This window comes from Anolis sagrei, chromosome 2, assembly GCF_037176765.1.
Source record: "Anolis sagrei isolate rAnoSag1 chromosome 2, rAnoSag1.mat, whole genome shotgun sequence".
NCBI classification, from domain to species: Eukaryota; Metazoa; Chordata; class Lepidosauria; order Squamata; family Dactyloidae; genus Anolis; species Anolis sagrei.
Window position 1 is genome coordinate 18498495 of NC_090022.1, and position 14084 is coordinate 18512578.

The 14084-nt window shown below is 43.0% G+C and overlaps 1 protein-coding gene across 1 annotated transcript in view; it reads left to right on the forward strand.

Moving 5' to 3' along the window:
* Positions 1 to 14084, forward strand: part of SLC44A4 (solute carrier family 44 member 4) — a 58512-nt gene that overhangs the window by 36357 nt on the left and 8071 nt on the right. Inside the window, exons 10-16 of the mRNA XM_060759532.2 lie at positions 521 to 633; positions 1705 to 1827; positions 4266 to 4365; positions 7544 to 7636; positions 8442 to 8544; positions 10336 to 10592; positions 12710 to 12804. Of these exons, the coding sequence (XP_060615515.2) occupies positions 521 to 633; positions 1705 to 1827; positions 4266 to 4365; positions 7544 to 7636; positions 8442 to 8544; positions 10336 to 10592; positions 12710 to 12804 (884 nt within the window). The remainder of the gene's footprint in view (positions 1 to 520; positions 634 to 1704; positions 1828 to 4265; positions 4366 to 7543; positions 7637 to 8441; positions 8545 to 10335; positions 10593 to 12709; positions 12805 to 14084) is intronic.

Below are 14084 nucleotides of genomic sequence, written 5' to 3' on the forward strand. Positions count from 1 at the left end.
TTTGCTGTTAGCCATTCTGAGTCCCTCCACGGAGGTAGAGAAGAACAGGATACAAAAGTTCCAAATAAATAAATATTAAATTTGCAAGGTAGGTGCACCCCTAAATTTGGATGGGTGTGTATTTTCAGCAAAGTGTAGATCATAGAATAATAGAATAATAGAGTTGGAAGAGACCACATAGACCATCTTGTCCAACCCCCTACCATGCAGGAAAAGCACAATTAAAGTACCCCTGTCAGATGGCCATCCAGCCTCTATTTAAAAACTTCCAAAGAAGGAGCTTCCACCACACTCCAAGGCAGAGAGTTTCACTGCTGAACAGTTCTTACAGTCAGGAAGTTCTTACTAATGTTCAGATGGAATTTCTTTTCCTGTCATTTGAACCCATTGTTCCGAGTCTTAGTTTCCAGGGGAGCAGAAAACAAGCCTGCTCCCTCTTCCTTACGATGTGGAGAAGAAGATCACCTTGCACTCTGAATTTATTTTCTTTCTCCTTCCCTGCCTTCTTCTTCCCTTCAAGAGGCCTCCTGATCGCCATGGTCCTCAGCCTCCTCTTCCTTGTGCTGCTCAGATACACTGCCGGGGCTCTGGTGTGGATCCTGATTATTGGGGTGCTGGCTGTCGTTGCGTATGGTGAGTAAAGTGATTTATTTATTGTGTCAGGAGCAACCAAACAGTTGTATTACATTTTTAACAAAACAAACAAACAGACAGACAAAACACAAAGTTTGCAAGCTTGGTAGTTGATTAAATGTCCCTTGACCAGTATCTGGCCACTTGGAGTGCCTCTGGTGTTGCTGCAAGAAGGTCTTCCATTGTGCATGTGGCAGGGCTCATGGTGCATTGTAGCACTTGGTCAGTGGTTTGCTCTTCTCCACACTCGCATGTTGTGGATTCCACTTTGTAAAGTGATAACCAAGGGCTGAACTAGAGAACCAAGGGACTACAGCGCCTTGGAGAGGACTCATAGTTCCTTGTTATAGTTGAACTGGCCCAGTAAGATTAGGATGGGGACACTGGTGTGAAATATACTAGACCCCTGCCGCCCCATCACCACCTTTGTAGGAATTTGGAGACACAGAATTTCCATAACAGTGGTAAAGCCATGAATAAAACACACTTTTAAATATATAATTTGACAGAACATCTCTCTAGGGATCTCTATTACCCCCATCTGCACTGCCATATAACCCAGTTTCTGCATCCTTTGAACTGGATTATACGGCAGTGTAGCCTCATATAATCCAGTTCAAAGCAGATAATCTGGGAGATGTCGTTCCAAAAAGTATGTTGTCTAAGCTCCGTTGACACCCCTTTCCAGCTTTGCTTCCTGCTCAAGGCTGGAATTGGAAAAAGAAGGACTGCCACCATTGCAGTTTTCATACCCAGGTATTTGAAAAGTCCAAAAGTCCAAAAGCAGTGCCACAGCAGAGAGAGTAAGTGTCAGTACTTCTTTTAGGCTCTCCTGGAATGGACTAAACTCTTGTCTTCCACCACTCTACTCATAGAAGGAGATTGTTTCTTTTTAAAATAAAAGTTAAGATACATTACTCGCATTGCATAAATGGACCTAGGGTTTTGGGATGGAGTTCTTTGACTAAAATGGGTCTATACCCTGTCTCTGCTCTCCATTGTAAGGCGTCCTTCACTCTTCGATGCTAAGTACTATTACATTTCCAACAATCTCTGCCGTTTTCCTTTCAGGAATTTTCCACTGTTATATGGAATACAGCAGCCTCAGCAAGAATGGCACCACATTCCAGTCCATTGGATTCACCACCAATTTGAGCGCCTATGGCAGCGTCAAGGAAACCTGGCTTGTGGTCTGTAAGTTGGGTGCAGGAGGGAGTGGCTTGGGGAGGGACAGGGAGTGTGTGCAGGGAGGCTACATCAAAAAGGTCTGCCAGTGATATATGCAGAGTAGCGGTTCTCAAAGTGTGCTCCGTTGAGCCCTTGGGGCTCAGCAAAGTACACTGAGGGGCTCTGAGCTTCTCTCCTCCCTCTAAGCTTTCCTTCTTCCTTCCTACTCCTTCCCACCTTCCTCACCCCCAAAAGCCTTTTTTCCTCACCTTTCTTCTCCACCCAGATCTCTCCCCCCCCCCCCCCCGCCTTGCATGCTTCCAAAACCACATTTCTCTCCCATTACACAAAGGGTGCTTTGATTGTGCTTTTCCTGCATGGCAGAAGGAAATTGGACTGGATGACCCCTGAGGTTGCTATTATTATTATTATTATTATTATTATTATTATTATTATTGTAATATTGCAAAGACTGGATGGCCATCTGTTGGAGGTGCTTTGTGCTTTTACTAAATGGCAGAAGGAGTTGTACTGGATGGCCCCTGGGGTTCCTTCTATTCTATAATAATAATAATTACTACTACTACTACTACTACTACTACTACTGCTACTACTACAAAGGCTGGATGGCCATCTGTTGAAGGTGCTTTGATTGTGTATTGCTAAATGGCAGAAGGGAGTTTTATCGGATAGCCCCTGGGGTTGCTCCTATTCCTATTACTACTACTACTACTAGAATCATAGAATCATAGAATCATAGAATCATAGAGTTGGAAGAGACCTCATGGGCCATCCAGTCCAACCCCCTGCCAAGAAGCAGGAATATTTCATTCAAATCACCCCTGACTACTACTACTACTACTTATTATTATTATTATTATTATTATTATTATTATTATTACAAAGGCTGGATGTTCATTGATTGCAGGTGCTTTGATTGTGCTTTTCCTGCATGGCCGGGGATTGACTCTGAAAGGAATGTGGAGACAGGAGGGTTACAGATAACCCAACGTTTACAGATCAGACGGGATAGTGTGAAACAGAGACAAATGCAGTGTTCCCAGAGACTGAAAGATAAACAAAGGGGACCTAGGTGTGAGAAAGGGTGATGTCATGGGCAAGAGGGAGTATTCTTAAAGAATTGGAGTTAATGTTTGGTGAGAAGATCAACATTGGATTTCCATGTGTCAGGTTGCCTGTCTTGGGAGCTCTGAGTAAGGAGTCCTGTTATTGGATCTGTGTCTTGTTTTCCTGTTTAAGTTCCAGGTCTCTTGTTTGAATGATAAATCTTGTTTCAAGTTTCAAGGCTTTGGGATTATAGTCAAGTTCAAATATCAAGCCTTTGGATTTTTTTTTTTAATGTCAGGAGCAATTTGAGAAACTGCAAGTTGCTTCTGATGTGAGAGAACTGGCCATCTTCAACAATGTTGTCCAGGGGACACCTGGATGCTTTGCCATCCTTTGGGAAGCTTCTCTCATGTCCCCGTATGGGAAGCTGGAACTGACAGATGGGAACCTGCCCCGCTCCCTGGATTTGAACTGCCGACCTTTTGGTCAGCAGTCCTGCTGACACAAGGGTTTAACCCATTGCTCCACCAGGGGCTCCTAGCCTTTAGACCAGGTGTCCACAAACTTTTAAAATAGAGGGCCAGGTCACAGTCCCTCAAACTGTTGGAGGGCCGGATTATAATTTGGAAAAAAACATGAATTCCTATGCACGCTGCACATATCTTATTTGTAGTGTAAAAAACACTTAAAAACAATACAATAATTAAAATGAGGAACAATGTTAACAAATATAAACTTATTAGTATTTCAATGGGAAATGTGGGCCTGCTTTTGACTGATGAGATAGAATTGTTGTTGTTGTTATGTGCTTTCAAGTCGTTTCAGACTTAGGTTGACCCTGAGCGAGGGCCAGGTAAATGACCTTGGAGGGCCGCATCTGGCCCCCGGGCCTTAGTTTGAGGACCCCTGCTTTAGACTATGGTCATGTTCATGCTTTCAATCAATAAACTTTGGATTACAGTTTCTTGCTTTTGCCTTTAGTGGAATTCCTGTTCGGACTTGGTCATTGCTTTTTGTTAACCATCTAGAAATCTAGCTCGTGGATGTATTTTGAAACTATTTTTTATATTAGATACTCTTTTTTTAATAACCTTAGTCTTCTTCTTCATCTGTGTGGTGTTTGGGTGAAAAAGGGATCAAGTAGGCAGCTGGCCTGCAACAACAACAATAATAAATTGAGTGCAACCCACTTGTCTACTTCAACTCAGTTTGCCACATTTGAAGGAAACCAAGAACAAAGAGGAGCAATATGAAGCAGAAACAGAAACTGGAACGTTTTGTAAGCAGCTTTAAAACATGGGGCAACAGAGGGATAATTGTGACTGTCCTTGCCAACACTGCCTGTTGGAGGCAATGCCATATGAACCTTCCCTTTTTTCTCCACCTCTTTTCCTTAGTGATCATCCTCTGCGTGGTGGAAGTCATCCTGCTCCTCTCGCTCTTGTTCTTGCGCAAACGCATCCTCATTGCCGTTGCCCTCCTCCGGGAAGCCAGTCGGTGAGTGAGTCTCTCTGAAGAATCGCCCTCCTTGCAGGGAGTCTGAACAATTCATTACAAATGACTGGGACACGGAACAATGACTTGAAACTACAAGAAAGGAGATTCCGCCTGAACACTAGGAAGAACTACCTAAGTGTGAGAGGTGTTCAGCAGTGGAACTCTCTGCACCAGAGTGTGGTTGAGGCTCCTTCTTTGAAGGCTTTTAAACAGACGCTGCATGACCATCTGTCAGGGGAGCTTTGCAATTTTCCTGCTTCTTGGCCCACGAGGTCTCTTCCAACTCTATGATTCCTCTAAAATTCTATATTAAGTGAGTCTATGGCAGGCATCCTCAGACATTGTGAGGTCTGTTGGAAACTTGGAAAATTGGATTTATATATCTGTAGATGGTGGGAGAAAGAACTCTTGTCTGTTGGAGCTAGATGTGAATGTTTCAATTGCCCACCTTGATTAGCATTTGATGGCCTGACAGTTTTTGTTACTGCCTGGGGGAATCCTCTGTTGAGGGTTGATTAGCTGTCCCTGATTGTTTCTTGTCTGGAGTTCCCCAGTGTTTGAGTGTTGTTCTTTATTTGCTGTTATAATTTTAGAGATTTTTTAAAAATACTGGTAGCCAGATTTTGTTCATTTTCATGGTTTCTTCCTTTCTGCTGAAATTGTCCACATGCTTGTGGATTTCAGTGGCTTCTCTTTGTAGCCTGACATGGTGGTTGTGAGAATGGTCCAGCATTTCTGTGTTCTCAAATAAAATGCTGTGTCCAGGTTGGTTCATCAGGTGCTCTGCTATGCCTGACTTCTCTGGTTGAAGTAGTCTGCAGTGCCTTTCATGTTCCTTGATTCGTGTTTGGGCCATCCTGTGTTTGGTCCCTATGTAGACTTGTCCACAGCTGCATGGTACACGGTAGACTCCTGCAGAGGTGTCTACCATATACCAGAACTCCAACAGACAAGAGTAATTTCTCCCACCCTGGACATTTCACAGATATATAAACCCAATTTTCCTAGTTTCCAACAAACCTCACAACCTCTGAGGATGCCTGCCAAAGATGCAGGCAAAACGTTGGTGGGGATGGGGGAAAGGGCCTTCTCAGTGGTAGCCCCCTGACTCTGGAACTCTGTCCCCAGGTAGATTAGATTAGCCTCCACCATGTCCACCGTCCAAGACTTGAAGACTTGGATGTTCCAATGTGCCTTTGAATACTAATTTAGCTACTGATCAAGTCTGCCTAGCCTTAATCTTTTGTTTGAATCTCCCGCACTTTATTATTCCCAGCCCGGCCATGGAGTTTGCATTTGCACAAGCCCTTGTCCTGCCCTACTAGTCTCAAGCCTGCACAAGCCCACTTTTTTAGCTATTGGTAGTTATGTTTTATGATGTCTTATAATTGTTTTTATTGTTTTTAATATAGCTGATTGTTATATGTTTTTAATTGTGTTACTTTGTAATCTTTGTTTATATTGGGCTTAGTCCCCATATAAGCCGACCCGAGTCATAGAATCATAGAGTGGGCCATCCAGTCCAACCCCCTGCCAAGAAGCAGGAAAATTGCATTCAAAGCACCCCCGACAGGTGGCCATTCACCCTCTGTTTGAAAGCCTCCAAAGAAGGAGTCTCCACCACACTACAGGGCAGAGAGTCCCACGGTTGAACAGCTCTCACAGTCAGGAAGTTCTTCCTCATGTTCAGATGGAATCTCCGTTCTTGTAGTTTAAAGCCATTTTCAGCATCCTAGTCTCCAGGGCAGCAGAAAACAAGCTAGCTCCCTCCTCCCTATGACTTCCTCTCACATATTTATACATGGCTATCATGTCTCCTCTCAGCCTTCTCTTCTGAAAGCTAAACATGCCCAACTCTTTAAGCCGCTCCTCATAGGGCTTGTTCTCCAGACCCTTGATCATTTTAGTCGCCCTCCTCTGGACACATTCCAGTTTGACAATATCTCTCTTCAGTTGTGGTGCCCAGAATTGGACACAATATTCCAGGTGCGAGTCGAGAAATGTTAGTTAAAAAATCAATCCCAAAAACCTTGGGTATTCTCTTCTGAAGGCTAAACATGACTACCTCTTTAAGCCGCTCCTCATAGGGCTTGTTCTCCAGACCCTTGATCATTTGAGTCACCCTTCACTGGACACATTCCAGAGGAGGGGAGATGGAGGAAGGATATTATAATAAAATTATTATTATTATTATTATTATTATTATTATTATTAAACAGGTTTAAAAATAATAAAGTAGTAATTATTTAATCGTTTTTGCCAGTTGCTTAAGAGTCCCAGTTAACTGAGAGTCTGCTGTATTTTAAAATATTTAAAATAAAAAATGTTTGCTGTATTCTAATTTACCAAGATCAATAAATAAATTTCCAGTAAGACTTCTATATCCACCACCATGGTTACTTGAAACCGTGTTGTTGTTCATTCGTTCAGTCGTCTCCGACTCTTCGTGACCTCATGGACCAGCCCACGCCAGAGCTCCCTGTCGGCCGTTACCACCCCCAGCTCCCTCAAGGTCAGTCCAGTCACTTCAAGGATGCCATCCATCCATCTTGCCCTTGGTCGGCCCCTCTTCCTTTTGCCTTCCACTTTCCCCAGCATAATTGTCTTCTCTAGGCTTTGCTGTCTCCTCATGATGTGGCCAAAGTACTTCAACTTTGTCTCTAGTATCCTTCCCTCCAGTGAGCAGTCAGGCTTTATTTCCTGGAGGATGGACTGGTTGGATCTTCTCGCAGTCCAAGGCACTGAAACCGTAGATACAAATAAATGCCATTAAATTACCTGAAGTCCCATCCCAGCATTCCATAGGATTGCGTTGGATTCTTAGAAAGGTCCCTAGGAATTTTCAAGGTTTTCCTAAACAATTCTATAGTAATTTTCAGGGGAAAGATACCAAAGAATCACCTGGAAAACATAGCAAATTCCTAGGAAGACCCGTTTCCAACTGTGTTTGTGTATAAGTGAAACCATGGATATGGGTCCCACAGTTATGGAAGTCTTACTGTATTCACTTATAAAAAAGTACTTTGACGTCAAGGTTTAATTTCTGGATAACTTCATGTCGGTTGGCTAATGCTAACAGCAATGTATCTGAGCGCCGCAGACTTGTAGTAGGAAATGATCGATACAGGAAGCTCTGTGGTCAGTGTTTAATGGTGTCCCTTGTTCTTCTCTCCTTCAGAGCCATTGGACACATGATGTCTACCCTCTTGTACCCGATTTTGACTTTCATCTTGCTGGTGATCTGTGTGGCCTATTGGGGAATGACTGCCCTGTATCCTTTTTTTGTTCCATGACCTCTCCTTCCCTCGTTTGAGTTCACATGAATGGGAAATGGAGGTGGCAATTGTTGAACTTTGCTGCTTCGCAGTGCAGTTCTGTGCGTAGATGCCTACTCAGAAGTAAGTCCATACTGTGCTCAATGGAGCTTACTCTCAGGTGAGTGCAGATAGGATTGCGGCCTTAAACTGTGTGCTGAAAATATTATTTATTTGACATCTACCAATCCCGATGGGTGTACAGTAGAGTTTCGCTTATCCAACATAAATGGGTTGGCAGAACGTTGGATAACCAAAAATGTTGGATGATAAGGAGGGATTAAGGAAAAGCCTATTAAACACCAAGTTGTTATGATTATGTTATGATTTTACAAATTAAGCACCAAAACATCATGTTTAACAACAAATCGACAGAACAAGCAGTTCAATACATGGTAATGTTATGTAGTAATTACTGTATTTACAAACTTAGCACCAAAACAGACAAGGGTTCTTTCTTTCTCCCACCGTGGACTGCATTGGATAATACAGAACGTTGGATGAGTGAAGGTTGGATAAGCGAGACTCTCCTGTATTTATCTGATTTGTAAGGATTCTGTTTTGTATAAGATGGACCCTGTTTAGGGACTGAAAATCCCATCCTGTAATGGTTTTGTGGTCAGTACTCCACATTTGTAGGGGTTAGGACGCCCATAAAAGTGGAAAAACACATTTTTTTTAAAAAAGCACATCTCCAGCATGACTCCGTTTTGATTCTTGTTTGATTCTTGGGATCTTCCTTGACTATTTTGCAATTTATAGATACCTTGCCACTTCAGGAACGCCCCTTTACCGCGTGACGTCCTATAACCACAGTGCTCCTGGCTGTGAAAGCATCTTTGGCAATCAGAGCTGTAATCCATTAGTAAGTGACAAGGCCAGGTCTGAATTCTGGCACATGAAGCAAAAGCCACCCCTATGCCCACATCGAAAGGAAAAGTGTTCAGAGCAACTCAATTAACAGAGAATTGTACATAGATAGAGGTATATATAGGTTTTCCCATCTTCGGCATCTTGGAGGTTGCGCTCGGTTCCGGCTACACGGAGTGCTGTCAATCCATATTCCCTGCCGAAGAGCTTTGTTCATAAACTTCCTCCTTGAGCAAATGGCTGACAATTTTATCTGGCATTTCCTTATGGGTGCCTTAAATACCTGCCCACTTTAAAGCGGTACCTATTTATCTACTCATATTTGCTTTTGAACTGCTAGATAGGCAGAAGCTGGGCTAAAGGCCAGGAGCTCACCCCAACTCAGGCTTTGAACTATCAACCTTTCAATTGACAAGATTTACTGCAGCGGGCAGTTAACCTACTGTGCTAAAGCACGGCCCTGTAACTTAACTCTTATCTTTTAAAAAAAGGAATTATCTCTTGAATGGCAATAGACAAGAGCTTAGTTCATCCCGGAATAACCTAGAAGAAGCACCACTATCCTCTGTTCTCTCTACTGTGATACTGCTTCTGGTCTTCTTAAATGACTGGGTGGGAAAATGATGGTGAAGGGCAGCTCATCCTTTCAACCTATCCATGGATCATCAGAAAATCTATCACTTTGGCCCCCAAACCTTCCCTCAACGTATATATGATGTCAACTTATACACAGGACAGACTAAGCTCTTGCTTTTCACCACTCTACTCACAGAAGGGGATGGTTCCTTTTTAAATAAGAGTTAAGATACAGTGTTTACATTGACCCATGGATAAATCTACCCAAGTTTTTTGGGATTCATTTTTGACTACCATTGCTAGACTCACACCTGGAATATTGCGTCCAATTCTGGGCACCACAATTGAAGAGAGATATTGACAAGCTGGAATGTGTCCAGAGGAGAGCGACTAAAATGATCAAGGGTCTGGAGAACAAGCCCTATGAAGAGCGGCTTAAAGAGCTGGGCATGTCTAGCCTGAAGAAGAGGAGACATGATAGCCACGTATAAATATGTGAGAGGAAGTCATAGGGAGGAGGGAGCAAGCTTGTTTTCTGCTTCCCTGGAGACTAGGATGCGGAACAATGGCTTCAAACTACAAAAAAAGGAGACTCCATCTGAACATGAGGAAGAACTTCCTGACTGTGAGAGCCATTCAGCAGTGGAACTCTCTGCCCCGGAGTGTGGTGTAAGCTCCTTCTTTGGAAGCTTTTAAACAGAGGCTGGATGGCCATCTGTCAGGGGTGCTTTGAATGCAATATTCCTGCTTCTTGGCAGGAGGTTGGACTGGATGGCCCATGAGGTCTCTTCCAACTCTAGGATTCTATGATTCTATACATGAGTATATATGGTAGGTTGAAACTCAGAATCATAGAGTTGGAAGAGACCACATGGACCATCTAGTCCAACCCCCTGCCATTCAGGATGAACACAATCAAAGCAGGTGGCTATCCAGCATCTGTTTAAAAGCTACCGAAGAAGGAACTTCCACCACACTCTGAGGCAGAGAGTTCCATTGCTGAACAGCTCCTATGTTCAGGAAGTTCTTCCTAATGTTCAGGTGAATCTCCTATCTTGTAATTTGAACTATGGAGAGACTATGTAAGCAGAGATTTAAGGCCAAATATTCGAGCATGAAGTCTATTTGAGTGGTTTTTATCTACCTTTCCTTCTTTCTTTTGTATTGGTTGAAAGGAGATACTTTTATGCTTGTTGTGTCCCTCCTGCAGAAATTCAATGCCTCTGAATACCTCCCGTGCTCCGTGGAGTGCATCTTCTTCAAGTACAATGACCAAGGGCTGGTCCAGCAAAACCTCTTCAACCTCCAGATCTACAACATCCTGGGCTTTCTTTGGTGCATCAACTTTGTCATTGCCCTCGGACAGTGTGTGCTGGCTGGAGCCTTTGCCTCATACTACTGGGCCTTCAGGAAACCCCGAGACATCCCCGCCTGTGCTGTGTGCAGTGCCTTCATCCGGACATTAAGGTGCGCAATGTAGTAACATAGCGTTGGAAGATACCCCAAGGGCCAAGTGGTCCAGCCTCCTGCCATGCAGCAATACACAATCAAAGCATTCCTGACAAGTAACTTGACAAGTTTGTGTTTGCTTCCAAGTAGCCTAAATTGTTGCCTTTATGTGCCTTGGGTTTCCAGATCAAAACAATATCATGCCCTGAAACCTGGAGATGATCCCTTTTGATGTGACAAGGAGCACTCCTAAGTGATGCTATTAATCTTGATAAATTAAGCATCAACCACAATTACACAGAATACACTGCTGAAATATATAAAGTCACTTAGTCTAAGTAACAGGTGACTTACTTTTTGCCAACCTGCTCTTTCGACCATTCTAAATTATACCTTAAGCCATATTTTTGAAGCATGATTGGCCATGCTCTGCACAGTAGGCCATGCACGGTAGTTACATGCTCTGGTTACATCCCGTATAGACTACTGCAACACACTCTACGTGGGGTTGCCTTTGAAGATTGTTCAGAAGCTTCAAATGGTCCAACGCGCAACAGCCAGGTTGCTAACAGAAACAGCACTCAGGGAGCACACAACTGTTGTGCTAGCTCCACTGGCTGCCAGTTTGCTTCCTGGCACTATTCAAAGTACTGACTTTAGCCTATAAATCCCTAAACTGTTCCGTCCCAGCTTATCTGTCTGAATGTGTCTCTCTTTATGAACCATCTAGAATTCTAAGATCTTCCGGGGAGGCCCTGCTCTCAGTCCCACCTCCTTCGCAGATGCGTTTGGCGAGGACGAGAAACAGTGCCTTCTCAGTGGTGGCCCCTCGGCTGTGGAACACCCTTCCCAGGAATATAAGATTAGCCCCCACCTTTCTGACATTCCGTAAAAAGGTTAAAACCTGGCTCTTTGAGTAAGCTTCACTAATGCAGCATAATCAAGTAAATATGAAATTACTGAACGACTGACGATGCAATTGGATAATGATTTTAGTAAGGAGACGGTGATGATTATGTTTTTATGGCTTTTTATGGTTTTTATATTACATGCGGTAAAGGTTTCCTCTTCGTTGTCTGATATTCTATTCAATCTAGTATGCTGCCACCATCTGTGAGGTGCTAGGCTATGCTGCCACCAATTAATAAGGGTTCCCTTTGAAATAGTACACTGAGGCTTGAGTTACTAAAACAAGAACAAGTTTATTTGGAGTATGGAAGGGTCGTAATGGTTTCAGAATTCTCTTCTCCTGAGGCACCAAGCTTCACGAGTTTCAATAAATCTTAATATAACTTTAGGATGTCTTTTACTTCACCAACTAGTTCTTAAGTTGTTACACTTCTAAATATGTTTCCTTATTTGACAGATTAACTAAGGTCAGCTAATGCCCTTGTCTCCTTCAGCTTCCTGCTGAAGTAAAGATTCCCAGTGGGATTTCTTCTCCTATTAGCACACAGCCAAACCACAAACCTAAATAAGTGATTATTTAAATCATTTAGACTAAAAGCTTTCCCTTAGTTTGGTTCACTACACGTTTGAACCACCTTCCCTTTGGCTCGATGACCAAAGGACTGAAGCCTCAAAATGTCTGCTTCTGGTAAGTGCAGTTAGCTCCACCCCATGGCAACCTAACTCAGAGTCCTGAGCTTGGTCCCATCCATCCCCCTAGTTCTGCCATTTCTAAATGGTTAACCCTTTATGTACATCCATAACTGTCTTTTACCTCCTGAACACATACATATAATAATATTCAACCATCTAAGCATATATATATATATATATATATATATATATATATATATATACATACAATCATATTTAACTGTAGAGACACATATACATAACTACGCTTAACTTACAGTTAAAAATTAATGCTTCATCACACATGCTAAATGTTTTAATTGCATTTTATAATTTTTTAATTTTTAATTGTATTTTATGAACCACCTTGAGTCGCCTCCGGGCTGAGAAAGGCGGTATACAAATGTGGTAAATAAATACATTTTGACTGAGCTCTGCATTTCCCCCCTCTGAGTTTGGTGGTTTGTTTTCAATGTATCTGAAGACTCTACATAGCTATTCAGAGAGGAAATTGCCTATTCCTAACATTGAACATGGTAGTCTTCTTTCCTCAGATATCACATAGGATCCCTGGCATTTGGCGCCCTCATCCTCACCATTGTCCAAGTCATCCGTATGTTCCTAGAGTATATGGACCACAAATTGAAAGGCAAGTGGAAAAGACGGGACAGGAAGAAATTGCTATTATCATGGTTAACATAATCAGAGTCACAGATTAGTATGAGTGTTCTTTACACACTAGACAATGTTGAAGCTGTATCTGAACTGGCTGAACAACGGGGAAGGAAATTGAGGGTTTTTTTCTACAAAGAGCAATGGGGGTGAGCTCGCCCCCCCCTCCTTATTTTTGCTCCTTAAACATCACAGATAAGCTACCCCTTGAACTGCAAATGCTCAAATCTCCCAAAAGTATCATCACCAGCTTCTGGAACTTAGAATCCAGCAAGTAACTTTTCCAAGCTTTCTATTTAACCCACCTTTCCAAATGCTTGCAGTTTCTTATGGTGTATTTCTGATATAAAGGGTCCTTTAACTTACCTGTCCGAACACATCTCCCTCTATGAGCCTACAAGAGCTTTTCGGATCTGCTAGGGATGACCTGCTCTCCATCCCAACCTTTCTGCAAGCCTGATGTCACTGGGGAGGGAGTTCCACAGCTGAGGTGCCACCACTGAGAAGGCCCTGTCTCTCGTCTCAACCAATAACAACAACAACACTTTATTTATATTCTGCCCTTCTTACTCGGAAGGGGATTCAGGGCAGATCACAGTACACATACACAGCAAACATTCAATGCTGTTTTGTATAGACAATACAGAGACAGAACAGAAGGAGGTGTGTTGTTGTTTTGACTCTGTCCAGCTTTTTTGGTGGTTTGAGGTTGGGCTCGAATCCAGCCACATGGGGTGCTGTCGCTCCATCCTCTATGACAAAGAGCCATCAGGACTTCCTCCTTCCTTTTGGTCGCCCAGCATTTTTTGATCTTCTTTATGGCATCATAAAACACCTCCCCCAGCTTTTAGCGGTACCTAATTTGTCTAATTATAGCTAAAGCTGTTTTCAAACTGCTTAGGTAAACAGTAAGCTGGGCTGGCAGTTGGCAGCTTACACCGACCCAGGACTTCAAACTTGTAACCTTTTGGTTGATAGATCTTATAATTGCTGGTGACTTACCAGCTGTGCTAAACCCCCGAGATGAGAGACAGGGCCTGCTCCGTGGTCCGTCGGCTGTGGGACTTCCTCCCCAGTGACATCAGGCAGGCCCCTTTCCTCCTGGTTTTTAGAAAGAAACTTAAGACCTGGCTTTTTACGCAGGTGTTTGGTGAATAGGAAACTATGGAATGAGACTTCAACAGCTTGAATAATGAACTATGGATTTTGGGAAATGATTTGGACATGAGATAATGACTCGGCATTTTATATGCGGTT